Source organism: Haliotis rufescens, unplaced genomic scaffold (genome assembly GCF_023055435.1).
Source record: "Haliotis rufescens isolate VD_foot unplaced genomic scaffold, xgHalRufe1.0.p SCAF_16, whole genome shotgun sequence".
In the NCBI taxonomy this organism is placed as follows: Eukaryota; Metazoa; Mollusca; class Gastropoda; order Lepetellida; family Haliotidae; genus Haliotis; species Haliotis rufescens.
Window position 1 is genome coordinate 7,401,893 of NW_025963846.1, and position 14,862 is coordinate 7,416,754.

The 14,862-nt window shown below is 38.5% G+C and overlaps 1 protein-coding gene across 1 annotated transcript in view; it reads right to left on the minus strand.

Moving 5' to 3' along the window:
• Positions 1–480: 480 nt before the first annotated feature.
• The window catches only part of LOC124134068 (MIP-related peptides-like), a 33,547-nt gene continuing 19,165 nt past the window's right edge, over positions 481–14,862 (minus strand). The window contains exons 2-4 of the mRNA XM_046498704.2: positions 4,330–4,425; positions 1,504–2,300; positions 481–701 (exon numbers count right to left, since the gene is read on the minus strand). Of these exons, the coding sequence (XP_046354660.1) occupies positions 630–701; positions 1,504–2,300; positions 4,330–4,399 (939 nt within the window). The 5' untranslated portion in view covers positions 4,400–4,425 and the 3' untranslated portion in view covers positions 481–629. The remainder of the gene's footprint in view (positions 702–1,503; positions 2,301–4,329; positions 4,426–14,862) is intronic.

Genomic DNA, 14,862 nt, shown 5'->3' on the forward strand with positions numbered 1-14,862 from the left:
TGTCAAAGCATCGATGATAGATGAAGGGACATGAGAATGCTCTGGAAAATCATAGACCGTCCGGCGACAGGGGCAATATCGTTCTGGTATCAACATTAATAAAATAAAAGTTGAGTCTACAAATTTGATATGACATTTACTTCACATATTGTTCACTTCACATACCATAGTGTAAGGCGTTATACAGAGCAAAGGTTTCCTACAGGTCATGTTACCTTTGTCCATATACTTGAGCAATAATGATCATTTTGTGTGGTAGATGGTTTACTTCCCGACGAACTCATAGAAGCCAGATTGCTGGGACCGAGCCCTCTTTCCCACAAACTCGGGAATTCTATATCTTAATCTCTTGCTCAATAAAGCGGATAGGCGGTTGTCCATATTCTGCCTCAATAAGTCAGAAGGAGCCATGTCTCTTTTGCCAAGAAACTCGGAGAATCGTTTGTCAAAAACTCGTTTCCCGAGAAACTCTGCATATCTCTTAGATAAAGGGGCATCCCCTTCCGGTTTTCCTAGGAAACCAAAGGCCTGAGGAGCGGCCAGAAGGCGGGGGTCACGTGGTTCCGTGTCCTGGAAATCCCATTGGCTGTTTTCAGCCCCTGCCGATGGCCCCTCAATACTATGTAGGTCTAAGTTTCGCTGGATAAGGGCTGAAGCCAGGTTAGCCGAAGAGGGTCTAAAGACCTTGGGGTCTGGCCGATCTGTAACAGAATACATAGTGCAGTCTTTCTTTTTTTCCGAATGGGGTGGGGCTGGGGGTATATTATTTACATATTAGACGGTGGAGAAATTCTTTGGTATCACTGCTCACGACTCACGGTCAAATTTACAAAGGTATTGGTCACACCCACGTAACAATATCTATCAACAGTACAAAAATAGACTTTTAAAAATAAATTGGAACGCCCTTACATCATGAGGAACGTAATTTAAAGCGCCCTGAAGAATGATATTTCGGCAATTCGTACAGGAGTAAGACTGCGACATAAGGTTAATACATTTTGTACATCGCCTTACAAGGAAGTAGGAGCACCGGCATCAATTGTCTCTCAAAATAAGGCCGCTTTTGCAACGCCGAATTTGTTTGCATTCGCTTTATTATCATTCTCTCAGTAAGAACGCTTCACGAGAACATCAGTGGAAAAGTGCAGAGCCACACTATCAGTAATATGAATCCGGCTCAAAACCATGTCCTTGTGATGGGGAACTTCTCCGACCCACAAAAAGAGGGGCTTCAAAACGCTTTTCTGCCTGAACTAATCGCCGATACTGTCTAGCAGCTTCGTAATAGTGAAAGGCGCTAAGCAAATCTTTCAACGATTCCTCCTGTCTTTTTCCAATGAAACGGGGGATATCATACCGTTTGCCGATGAAGTAGGGGGCTGGGTACATGTTTCGTTTCAAGATTTCATTTTCGGCATATTGGGGGTAATCAGAGGATCGTTTTACGGGAAACGCGCGGAAAGGTTCTTCTTTGGAAGGGATGCGGGCTAAAGGACTTACAGACAGTTCTTGCATATTGGAACCGGATAGGTTGTCGAGAATATCCGCTAAACGCCGCTTGCCGACGAACATCGGTGCAGCCTTTTTGCCAACAAACATAGGTGCTGCTTTCTTCCCAATAAACATCGGAACAGATTTCTTTCCCACAAACATTGGAGCGGCCTTTTTGCCCACAAAGTAAGGAACAGCTCGCTTGCCCACAAAGTAAGGAACAGCTTTTTTGCCCACAAAGTAAGGGGCTGCCTTCTTGCCAACAAAATAAGGTACAGCTTTTTTGCCAACAAAATAAGGAGCGGCCTTTTTGCCCACAAAGTAAGGTGCAGATTTCTTTCCCACAAAGTACGGTACGGCCTTTTTGCCGACAAAGTATGGAGCTGATTTCTTGCCAACAAAGTAAGGAACGGCTCTTTTGCCGACAAAATAAGGAGCAGACTTCTTCCCAACAAAATAAGGTGCTGATTTCTTTCCTATAAATAAAGGCGCTGCTTTTTTCCCCACAAACATGGGGGCATAAGATCTCCTATTCCATGCTAGTCTTTTCTGTTCCTGTTGAACCAATTGCTTAATTCTCTGTAGCAGTTCATCATCGAGAAGTTGTGTATACGGCTGGCTAGAGTCCGTATTAGAAGAATCACTGCTGAGCAGGCGTTCTAGACCCTGGTCATCCGACAACATGTAAGCATCGCGCGCTAGCCCGTCAGGCGGAGGGTTAGCTACTTCCCCTTGTTGCAACGCAGCAGAATGCGGCGGCGGCGGCGACAGCAGGCCAGAATCATGCATTGGCGGAGAGTCAGCACCTGCATGGTGAAAAGTAGCAGTCAGACAACACAATAGAACAACCAAACATGCACTACATCAAGTTTAGGTTCGAGAGTTATAGATGAGATGTAATGTAGGTTAAAGTCGCGTTCAAGATTATTGCGCTTAAATAGCGACCTGCATGGATATGTGTGTGTCCGTGTGCGTGTGAGTGTGTGCGTGTGTGTGTGTTTGTATTAGTCCGTACTAATGCTAGCATAATATTGTTAACCCATTGAGATACCCTGCCGCAGTTTAACAAAGACGCCCCCTACCTCTCCACAGACTCAGTATTCTGACACCCTGTATTTTCCTTTAATGCCGAGCACCAGGCAGGGAAGCAACAATTTTTTAACTTATGTTAAAAAATGACGGAGTCGGGGGTCCGACCACTGACCTTTCGCTCCCTTGACAAACGCCCACAAGACCACGGAGGCGGTCGAGACTTATGGGTGTTGTCATGATACATTTTTTAATGTAATGTTTTCCCCCATTTGTTTTCACTTCACGTACCAAACATCCAGTTTATCGTAACACCTTCTTGTCGCATTTTTATATTAAATATTATTAACTAAGTCGCGTTTGAAATGGCTGACTATGATCACGTTTTGCAGGTATACAAAATCAGTTAATAACACATGATGAAGAAATTGTTAGTGACAGTGTGATGAGATCAATATCGAAGATAAAAGAAAGTACAATTGTTGTGTTATGTTTTCTTGTAAATAAATGTTTATGTTTCCGGTACAGTGAAGTCGTTTACTGGGCACATAGTTTAAAACAATGTATGTTCCCGATAGTCTAAAACTTTCACTCCCCTCGAACAACAGACATCTCATGGACCTTGCGTTCATGAAACTCTCTGAATTTTGATATAATATATTCCTATGTTAGTAAATTCTCCACTTTTAGCTGCGTCTATCATTTGTTTTAGGAAATAGCGGTCATCAATTTTAATTAATTTTAATTTAATTAACAATGGACCTTGTTAACATAAATCACGTATTTCCTGCATTGATACGAAAACACAAAAATAAAAGGCAATTGAAATGTCAATGATAGTATGCTATTCGTACACTTGTGCTCTATTATCAACTATTCATCGTAACAAATACGGTATGTCGTTAAGCTTCTCAGCCTGTCATATATACATACATACATATTCGGTCAATGTTGATCACACGGGAATAAAAGATTTCTTTCTAACTTGTAATAACATATAAATGACATTCATAAAAGACTTATTTCAAGCGACAGCCTTTTCAAGAATATACCCTGACTGAAAATGCTTTGTATAGCGTTGGCTTGGATTGCATTGCATTGTGTTTGACTGTTTTTAATTGTGTTTGTTTTGTCCATTATCTGTCCGTATTGCTATAAACACAATTTAAAAGAGAACAGTTATCCTTGGAAATGAAGTTATGTATTTTTTGTGTGAAACATTTAAGTTTAAAGATGAACTAAAAAGACAACTATCTTGTTTAATGGAATGAAGATTGCTTATTCAGAAAAATCAACGTAATTTTCGTCGGATAATTAAGCCTGGATATTCTCTTGCGTTGGCGTTTTATATTTAATAACAAAAACATCATAGACTTTTAAGTTCTTTTGACATATCGATCAGAACAAGAGTCGTTCAAGAAATAGAAAGAAGAGACAATGAAGTACGGTTATCAACCAACGTAGCACAACATGAACATGATGTTATTAATAGTTTAGCATCCAATCCGTTCTGTTTTTAGATCAGTATTATTGTCTCCTAAATGAATTTACATTTCGTTGCGCTTGACTAAGCATTCACTTACCAACTCTTGAGAAGTAGTTATATTTAAATGACTTAAGAGGCATACATGATGAAGATAACAACGTACAAAATAGTGGGATTAATCGCAGTATGTAATAGAGTCCAAGTACACATGGAGACTAACATTAAATAGAAAGAGCACCAGTTATGTAATTTCTTTAATGCCAGAATATTTGGCCATGCAACAAACACGGTTAAGAATTACAAAGCATAGCGTATCATACCTGCATCCTCGGCGAACGTCAAAACAGATCCAAGTAAAAGAATAAAACTGGATGAAATCATGCCACGCATTCCTTGGATGCCAACTGATGGAGACCCTGGAGATAAAAACAAAGTCATGATAATAACACCAACAACAAAGATAATAACAATAATAATAGTTTAATTACAGAAGGAGTTATTGACCATCGTGTGGAAGGTCATACCTATCTGAACGACCATTGCATCGAGTTTATGTACAGTGTTGAGAAATCAGCAACTCTGCACAGTTCTGCGCTTGGACGAAGTCGGCTGGCCTGAAAAGTGAAACAGAAGGCTTTCTGTTTGCTGCTCAGGACCAGTCACTTCCCACTGGAAACCGTCAATGTGCGATTTTGCATCAAAATGTAAATATGAAATGTAGATTATGTAATGAATTTAATGAGACTGTCAAACATATTGTCAGTGTGGATGCCCAGCCTTGGCAAAGAAACAGTATCTAAAGCGACATGATGGAGTGGCTCGATTTGACACAGAGGTCATCCCTGGTAGGACCCAGAATATGTAGAGGCGTCATGGAAAATGAAATATACAACATTTTTGGAATAGGCCTGTATACAGCCTCAGACGTATCCAGTCCATCAAACCTGATCTTTTTTTTATAAATCCAATGAAATCATTTGACGCTGATACCAATTCATTATGTAGATAAATCACCGTTAACTGTTTTTTTGGTGAGATTGCAACCATCGTTTGACATCCTGACACAGAGGTTTATGTGGAATCCCTTCGACATTCGTTATGTTAATGCTTTGATATTCTGTTCGATATGAAAGTTGCGCCCCTCGTGTATGCCAGGATCGTTATTTCAAGATCCAGATGAGGCCTGATTGTAATCATTGGTTTGTCGGCAAGGTAATCATGTTCATTTGTACCTTGTATTCACCAAAATTATCACCGTCTTAGTCCTTCGTTCCTTAGTATGCTGAAACACTCTATTATTGACACGTTGTAACACTTAACACGACAAATTACACCAAATTACACTGAATTAATTAAAAACAACATGTATTTAGCAACTTCAATATCACCCAATAAAACACTTTGTTTTCAAACCATTGTTTTCCTGACGACATAAACACTAAACTTTACCTATCGTACAGGGTATGGCTCTAATTAAACTAGATCTGTTACAACTACTTAATGCTGCCACGTTTCATTTGACTGTAGTCTTCAACTGCAATGCTCGTGGACACATTTCTCAGTTTGTGTCTCCAGGTGTGAATCAACGCTGGCTATTCTCTGGCGCTGACGTTTCAACATTTTGAGTGAGTGAGTGAGTGATTATGGTTTTACGCCGCTTTTAGCAATATTCCAGCAATATCACGGCGGGGGACACCAGAAATGGGCTTCACACATTGTACTTATGTCGGGAATCGAACCCGGGTCCTCGGCGTGACGAGCGAACGCTTTAACAACTAGGCTACCCGACTGCCCCCCAACATTTTGAGTGTTGGACGTACATCTTCTAGATACATATATATATAGTAAAGTTAATACAGCTCTTTGTGTCAGTGGGAACGGAATATGCATCGTCGCATGATACTGAGATGAAAGCTACACTCCATTGTAAAATCTCAGCTGCTACTGTTGCTTGGTACCAACGAAAAACGTCGGAACATGCTTTGCAAAACTAGACAAGAGCTACCTCGAATAGAATGAAATGGTCAACAGATTGCCTGGACACTACACGTGTTATTGCATGGTCAGAATCCTCCGAAAATACGCTTGGTCATCTGTTCGCCCCTTCGTAAGGATACCCATTATTGTGATTTCTATAAGCATTGGTTAAGTTAACCGAAAAAACATACAAATACTACTAATTCATTCACTATTTTGCATATGATATAAAGTTGTCCTGTCAGTTATTACTCTTCGTAAAAATATCTAATACCGTTGTGTACTGGGCCAGTTCTTCAATGCCATCATGACTTTACATTAAACATGTACTGTCATTTGTTTTGCATTTGCGCATGTGCACATGTATCCATTGCATGTAAATAGTAATGTCAACTTGAACAATATTCAATTAAATGTCCTATGTTGCAATTGCTTTTGCAATGTTTTGTCAATTGCCCTGGTCATATTGCGACACATTGTCAGGTCATGTTGGCTTTTTCTGTTGCGTTCAAAAATGAAATATTACGTTTTTGTGAAAACTGTGTTAAAGAGATAGTTACTCTAAACCATATCTCTCAGAAGACCGGTTACGTTAGAAATAAGGATTCACAGTTCCCAAGTTTGTATCATAAGGTTTGATTGGTTTAATACTCTGTACTTACATGTATAACCTTTACACGGAGATTTACCACCTTCTTTCCTGCATACTGGCACTTCCTATAATGGATCGGGTTGTCATGCCTAATGACTTAGTTGTCGGCATACCCAAACGACGTGGATCATTGCTCATTATACGTTTAATGAAAAATGTTATATAATTTTCATTACTATTTTGCCTTCAAATGAATCAGACTGATTGTGTTTCGGTGGATAAAAGAGACTGGTTATTCTCTGGCATTGACGTTTTTAATCATGCTTACATGCAACAGTGACACGATCTTTTTATAAAGGGGACCCTGGCCTGAATTCCTGACATTTCGAAACTAAGTCATAATGAAATCATATTTGTATCAAGTGGACAGCCTTTCAGAGAGAATCTGTCACTTATTAACATAAACCACAACATGACCAAAACTTTCAAAACATATTTTCCCCCGAAATCAATAGAAATCCATTTAGTTTGATATGGACGAGAGACAAGGAACAATCCTTATGTCAATCCGTAACTATTAACACAATATAACGTGTACTCTGTGCTATCAATTTCATCCTAAATCAACAAAATGTTAAAACAGTAAATAGATCGATGTCATTTTTTTCTAGAAAGGAGTGCTCGAGAGCTTTGTGTTAGTGAAGGATCTCTCGACTGAGAAGACACATTGGCTTGCAAACCAGAGAGGCTGTCGCTCATTCCTTTAGTTAACTGTATTTGAACGTGTTGCCGTTTCGTTAAAACGGCAGATATGGAACGATAATCTTTTTGTTACTTTTCTGAAGTTTCAAAGGTTAGAAAAACAACGCCACAAAAACCCAACTGTTAGAAGGTCAGGAAAAATTGTGTTTTTCTTGTTATACACAAAAGTGTGACTAAGCGTAAGGTGACAGCAACGTTTAGTTTTTGCATTCATGTATTTTAAGGCTATTAAGTTGTCTCGTACGTATGCCCTCGAAAAACGTATTACACAGCCTTGAATAAAGTTGGGTACTGAAATAAAATATTACCGCAGCTGTATAGGTTATACACAGAGAAACTCACCTGAGTGTCTTTCAATACTAAATATATCTACTCGAGTCGATAAAAGTTTTAAAAACCCGAGGCTTACCCAGGGGTTTTAAGCTGTTATCAGCGAGTGTTGATATACAAGTATGTGATATAAAAAGACCCTCGTGGGAGATTCTATTTATCATCCAACATAATCATTCCAACTGTTTCAGTTTGGAAACAGCAATAAGCAGTGCCTTAAGTGTAAAACGTACTGATAACGAGCTTCAGTCGCAGAGAGTATGGTCATATAAAGCAATGTTATCTTTACCCATGCGATATAACCCCGGAGACTAGTTTTGGATTATAAATACAGTTAAATTAATATGGTTGGTTTGATTGGTTGTTTATGAGTTGTTTTTAGGGTGCTATTTTAAAAAAAATATTTTGAAGCCATATTGCAACAAACACGACATTCTCGATATTCTATGATGTATAAACTGTGGTAAAACTAGTTTGCTCAGTGGATGTGATATTCATTATATTTACTCTTTACATTGGAAGAGTCCAATTCTCTAGTGTTAACAGGAAACATGTCATTAGAATATACAGATTACCTCTCCCTCGTGATCTAATACATCCACATTTACAAAGCTCTTCTCTCTGTCTAGCAAAGCATTCTGTAATTCTTCGTAGCTTGTCTGTTATTGTCAGTGTATTAGACAGATATGAGGACGTGCGGCACCTGAATTACCACGCGTTAACTAAGAGGTTGGGAGAAACTCGACTCGCTGGAGGGACATTGTTTCATTAACACGTTAGACATTGTTAGTCCTTAATAAATCAGATGTTCATTCCGGCAAACAGAGAGGTGGCTGTCAGTGCCTACAATGCTTCTTATAAGAACTTGTCAGATTTATTTTTATAAAATTTGTTTGTTGTATCACACTGCACTTGGATACGTCACTTTTCACTTTGATGTTCTGTGTTAACAGCCTATTTGATCGAAGCCATACAGGTAATAGTTATGAAGGGAAATGCACCGCTTCCTGTAATTGAACTCATTTCTTCATAAAACGTATCAATTCGTAAATGATTTGGGTCTTGGAAGTGAAAAGGTGATTCGACTTTTTTATGTTGTGGGTGTAAAAGGCATTTTTATCGAATTCTTACATTTGACTGTCGTCAAACCACACGCATTATTCCCACACACGTGAAGAAGATCATGACTGTAGTGGTGTCGTCAAACCACACGCATTATTCCCACACACGTGAAGAAGATCATGAGAGTAGTGGTGGCGCTTGTGTGGTGCATGTTGCCAGGGTGCATTATTTGATATTCGTGAAAATGCAAACTTTCAGTCTACCCGTTACTCATTCCAAAAATATCCATTCCCTATCATCGTTGTTTTCAACCGCCTTACGATAAGAAGAACATAAACATTGATCTCTCTTTTAAAGATGATGAGATTATGATATCCATACATGTACCTACTGATGTACGTTCCAACATAACAATTTAAAGGATTTTGATGAGGATGAATATTCCCTCTAAAGTGGTTATAAAGTCGATTGGAACGTGATGGCAAACACACAATAAGCCTATTGTTTAAAATTCTGATTTGGGCCCATGTATGAGCGTTTGAAAAAAAAAAGAATGACATTAAAATCCGGTCCTGGTTGAAAACATTGGTATTTAGAGATTGCTTGTGGCGGACTAAATGGAAGTGACAGATAGTGGATGGCTTCACCACGGGGTACGAAGCGGAAACCCTACTGGAGACGCTTTAATGGGAAGGGAAGCCGCGCACACCGATTGCTCAATCTCCTCATCCAACGTGTTTTCTTGGCCTTATTAAAGTTTTTGTAAAGATATCTGTTAGGCCCATATTATATGTGACAAGTTGAACCCTGGTCACAGGTCATACGTTTGGTACCAAAGAGTTCGCTTACAGTGCAAACCGAACGACGCACGCACATTTCAATCAATTTTGAAAACACATCATCAGCATTTATTTTCAAAAGTTATGTGGCATTTAATGTCTCCATGCTCATATGAAATATGTACTAGCTTTGCGTATTTTACAAAAAGAATACATGTTCAACTAAAGAGATCATTCAGACAGGAAGAGTACGTTTAAGTATATTTCTAAAGTATGTGTAGACATTGGAAATAAACTTTGACAACATCTTCTAAGTCTGCTATTCGTTTTACGGATTAGTTGTTTCAGTTTATTAAGATTATGCCATGCATACAATTTTTCTGGTAAATATTTACTACGGATTGTATCAAAGCTTGGCATTTAAATAAATAGTGGAGCTCGTTAGCAATAGCTGGAGAGTTACAAAGGTCACAGGTTCTTTCTGATCTTGGTATGCCAAGCCACCGGCCAGTCTCTACTGGTTAAATAATGGTCACATGTTCCAAAACCTAGAAGCGGGAAAGGTATTGTTTTTGGAAGAAGGGGATATTTTTTAAAAGATGGGACAAATTTAAGTAATTTATAGTAAGTTAAGTTTGAACTATTGCACATTATGATAGCGTAAATTGATCTTTTAACGTTAACTCTACCTTAGAGAAGCCACTTGCTGTTGTACTAATAGAGGTTATTAAACACATGTGATACGCCACAGTTATCAAGAATTTTCTGGACATTTTCAACCATCTATTATCTCTTGGATTAACAGTTATTTATTTTGATAAAGCTAAGAAAATATTGGGGTAATTTGATAAGGTAATAATGAATTTCCAGGTTGTGTCAAAAATAAATTATTCTTTTAGCTATGGTAGTGTGAAGAAGAAAACGACCCAATTCGCCATTATACCATGAAGAATGGGTTTGACGCCCGAAGACCCGGTGTCATTTTAAAAGAAATTAGATGTATCTTTAAATGGGTCCACTGATTAGTAACCGCAGACTACAGAGCCATACAGAAGAATTGGTGATATCATAAGTTCAAACGCTATTAAAACCGAGTCTAAAGGAAGGTGTATATTACGAGAATTCCCAAGAAATTACATAGCTTTCATTGAACTAATAATAAGATTCTTAATTGAAAACTTCACTGTTCTATTTCTGTCGAATACAATACTAAGATAAATATAGTCATTTATGATTTCAATAGGGCGATGACCAAGGTAGAAAGACAAGTTCGGCTTGTTACTTGAGCCGCTACCACAAATGACAATTTTTCTTTTAGATATATTAACATTTAGTTTCCAGATTGAACAATAACCACGAAAAGCATTTAAAACTGATTTCACCTTCTCTGGGTACCAAGGACAACCTACAGTTCTTCAAACAAAGCTATTTATGGCCGTTCGTGTAGTACAGGATAGCTGAGGCGAAGTAAATCATGTCTATCTTGCAAAGCGCAAGCCTGTGGTTAATACATAGTGACATTAACAGATATCATGATGGGAGATGACTGGGGATTGGTCCTTGTAGTTGACAAAGCCGCGGCTGCCACTACTAATGGTACAGTGCTAAGGGACCTCTTATTCTCTCGACAACATTGTGACAAAACGCAGGATCACATCAAACAATATGTCACACTCTCTGTAGTCTGACCCTAGGAAATAAGTAACAGTTTGGAGTATTAACCGGCAAAGTCGTCCAAATTGGCTCCCTTGCGGGTAATGGCTGACGTGTAAGATAGGTGCATCTCATCTGATTAGCTGTTTGGGCGAAGAACAACAATACGCAGACCAATTGATCGAAACTATGCTAAAACTGGAACTCTTAGATCTGTGGCAGACACGGATGATATAAGACTTAGCACGTGCATGTCATGCGTTGTCAATGTTTTATATATTTTAATCATCATTTGTTTCTGTCTCCTGGTTTGCCAGCACCCTACCGGCCTCTATGAGTCTCACCACAGTGGTAAACGTCTAGAAACCTGCATTACTTCGGGCTTTCCTCCCACATCAAGCTGAAACGTCGTGATTAACTGGCATTATGTTATAGTTGGCTTACATGAACCTCGCTCACTCACGGTCTTTTGCAGCCCATGATTGTCGTAAGAGGCGACTAACGGGGTTGGGTGGTCAGACTCGTTGACGTGGTTGATGCATGTCATCGTAGCCCAATTTATTTTTGATCAATGCCCATGATGTCAATCACTGGATTGTTTGTTCAAGATTATTAACAGACCACCGTCATATAGCTGGAATATTGCCGCGTCAAACAATAATCAAACATCCTCATTTAATTGACATGTACTTTTTCCAAATTCATAAAAGAAGTCACAAATGTTTATACATTGGCCTTATGGCGTTTGTCAGTGCTTGATTGATCAATGTGTTTGTTGAAGTGTATGCATGACGGTGTCTGTTGTAACAGTATTATTCGCGTTGTTGTGTTTGTTCCATTATTTGTCTTATTCATCGTGTATTTTCGTACCGATCTTTATTAAAACAGTAAGAAAGGACATCATTCTTAATAAAAACAACCGTAAACATGAAAGTTGGTTGGTTGGTTGGTTGTTTAACGCACGCCGCACTCAGCAATATTCCAGCTATATGACGGCGGTCTGTAAATAATGGAGTCTGGACCAGACAATCCAGTGACTAATATCATGAGCATCGATCCACGCAATTGGGATCGATGACATGCATCAACCACGTCAGCGAGCCTGACCACCCGATCCCGTTAGTCGCCTTTTACGACAAGCATGGGATGCTGAAGACCTATTCTACCCCGAAAGTAAACATGAAAGAGTTTTATTGACCTTAATAATGAAACCGCCTTGTGTGCATTCTGTTTCATGTTAAAAAAATACAATCTACTTAAAAAATGTAACATAGAGGGTTGTTAGTAATCTTAGTGAAAAAACGTCCCTTGACCATTGAGGGTTATAATATCTCCACAGCACTTAATGCTAGTATTGAGCCGTATTATGGCTGGAATATTGCTAAGTGCTGTGTTAAGCACCAAAAAAAATAAAATAATGAAATAAGCATAGCGTCAATGAGTCTGGACTGTTAATTCACCGGTGTGGAATAATGTGTTATTTCACTGAAGAAAAATTAAATCGATTTCGAATTTCCATTTTGATATAATAAATGCCTGTATCCAATGTGACAGACGTCAAGTTATAAATGGTAGAATTATCTTCATTTCTTTTTAGTATACGCATCGTCAAGCAACTATCGTTTACGTTATCTGTTTAGGATATGTTTACGAAGCCATTCTACTAACACAGAACTCTTTCAAAGTTTGTTGACGGACGTGGTCGTGACGTTATTCCATCATATCGATTATATTATGTCACAATAACAGGGGAAGTGAAATAGGGATATTAGGACATGCGCCATTACCTATCTGGCGTTAACGTGTTTTCTTCAGGAAGTTGCAAGCTGTCTTTCATAATTCTTGTTTTAAAATAACAGCAAAATATATGTTATGACAGCCAAGGAAAATAAATCCTTTCATTGACAGGAAGTTGGCCGAGTTGAAGTTTGCTTTTGGACAAATACCAACAGTCTCCGTTTCACCATGATTGACCTTTACTGGAAAACCGTTTTAGAGGATCCCAAAATCGATAAAAGGTATGAGCTAGGGACGCATTACACCGTGGCTTTTAATCGGGCGTTCTAAAGGGCATGAAAATGCATCAAGTTTCCGTATCGGTAAGCTGGGCGGGTGACCCCGTGAAAAGAGACACTTTTATAATGTTTCTGCATCTCGTCTCTGTGTACTGTTTCAGGTTAACGAATCCTTACCATTACTTAAAACTTTGATACAAATATCTACTACTACTACTACTACTACTACTACTACTAAAGTATATTAGCAATGTGCTGAATCCACCCAATGATGCCTGAGGCTCACAGCGTTACATTACTTTTGCACTTGAATTTAGTTCACAGAGTATACAACCCATTCTACCGATAGTCCCTATCTTCTATAACGATGTATGAAATACAACATGATGCAAACAGGAAACTGATGCAATAGTGCATGTATATGTTTAAGATGCTGAACCAATCTATTGTGGTTCTGTCCTTAGGGAACATCTCAAGAGCTATTCATCTTAGTCGTAATTACCATTGTATTTATAAAACATATCGACAGATTCATAAACCTAATTGAAAAAGGACATCTAATTTTTTTTTCTAAACTACTTACTGTCAACGTACACATGAGAAATGACCTATCGTTGTCTTGTCTTTTCTACAATAGCGTCGCTGTTTCATGTCAAAATCAGCATTGAAAAAACTATCGAACAAAAGGAAAAGAAGAAGCCAAGCTTCAAAGGTAGAACATCAGTAGTTATCTTTGCATAATGCCGTCATCTTAGTCTACTGTAAAGAAAACATATTTGAAAAAAAGATTAGATTTACATAATCGTCAATCCTAAGTGATTACTCTGAGCGTATCAAAGCAATTGGATTTTCTTGATATCATACGGTGACAGTCTTTATACAGATTTCCTGAAATTAATGATCAAATATTGTCGTTCTTGACGGAAGCTCTTGAAGTATTAAGTGACGATGATGCCAATTTGAGGATAATCTTCAAAGGAAACATTGAATGGGTTAAATATTTGATTTCATCTGAGTATTAGGCAGTAAACGAACTAGCCAACCAGGGATGAGGAATATGGGGCACTTGCAAGAAGCAATTTGAGACAGGCACATGGACAGTGAATCCGGGCCGAATAATTTCTTTGTTGAAGAAACCTTCAGGATGTTGTTAATTAACATGACGAAATCCACCTAGAAGAACATAGGATTTGTCAGAAACATTATCCCGAAAAGTGTTAAGTCAGTTCTGTAAAGCATCGTACAACATTCGCATTATGTATCCTGATGTCGGAGGAATACATTATGCGGGAATTATTTTAAACACAAGTTTCTCAAAAGTGTTTTTGTTATTTAAGATCACAGTCAGAACTATTTCAGCTTTATCACGACGGCTTGTAAATTACCGAGTCTTGACCAGGCACATTGGACCAATGATTGATATCATTAGCAATGTCTCACGCCGTCGGCGTACGACCACACAGCAATCAACAAAGTCTGACCAGCTGATCCATTTTGTCGTCTCCGACCAAAAACATAGAAACGTTACTTGATACCGATTCTAACCCGGAATTCTCATAAGTGCTGTTTCGTAAGTTCAACTGCATATACATTCATAATATATGGCGGAATTAGGCGACAAAAATGGATAAAGAATAAAGAATAATTCAACTACATCGTGCACTACCAACTATACCTCCTTGT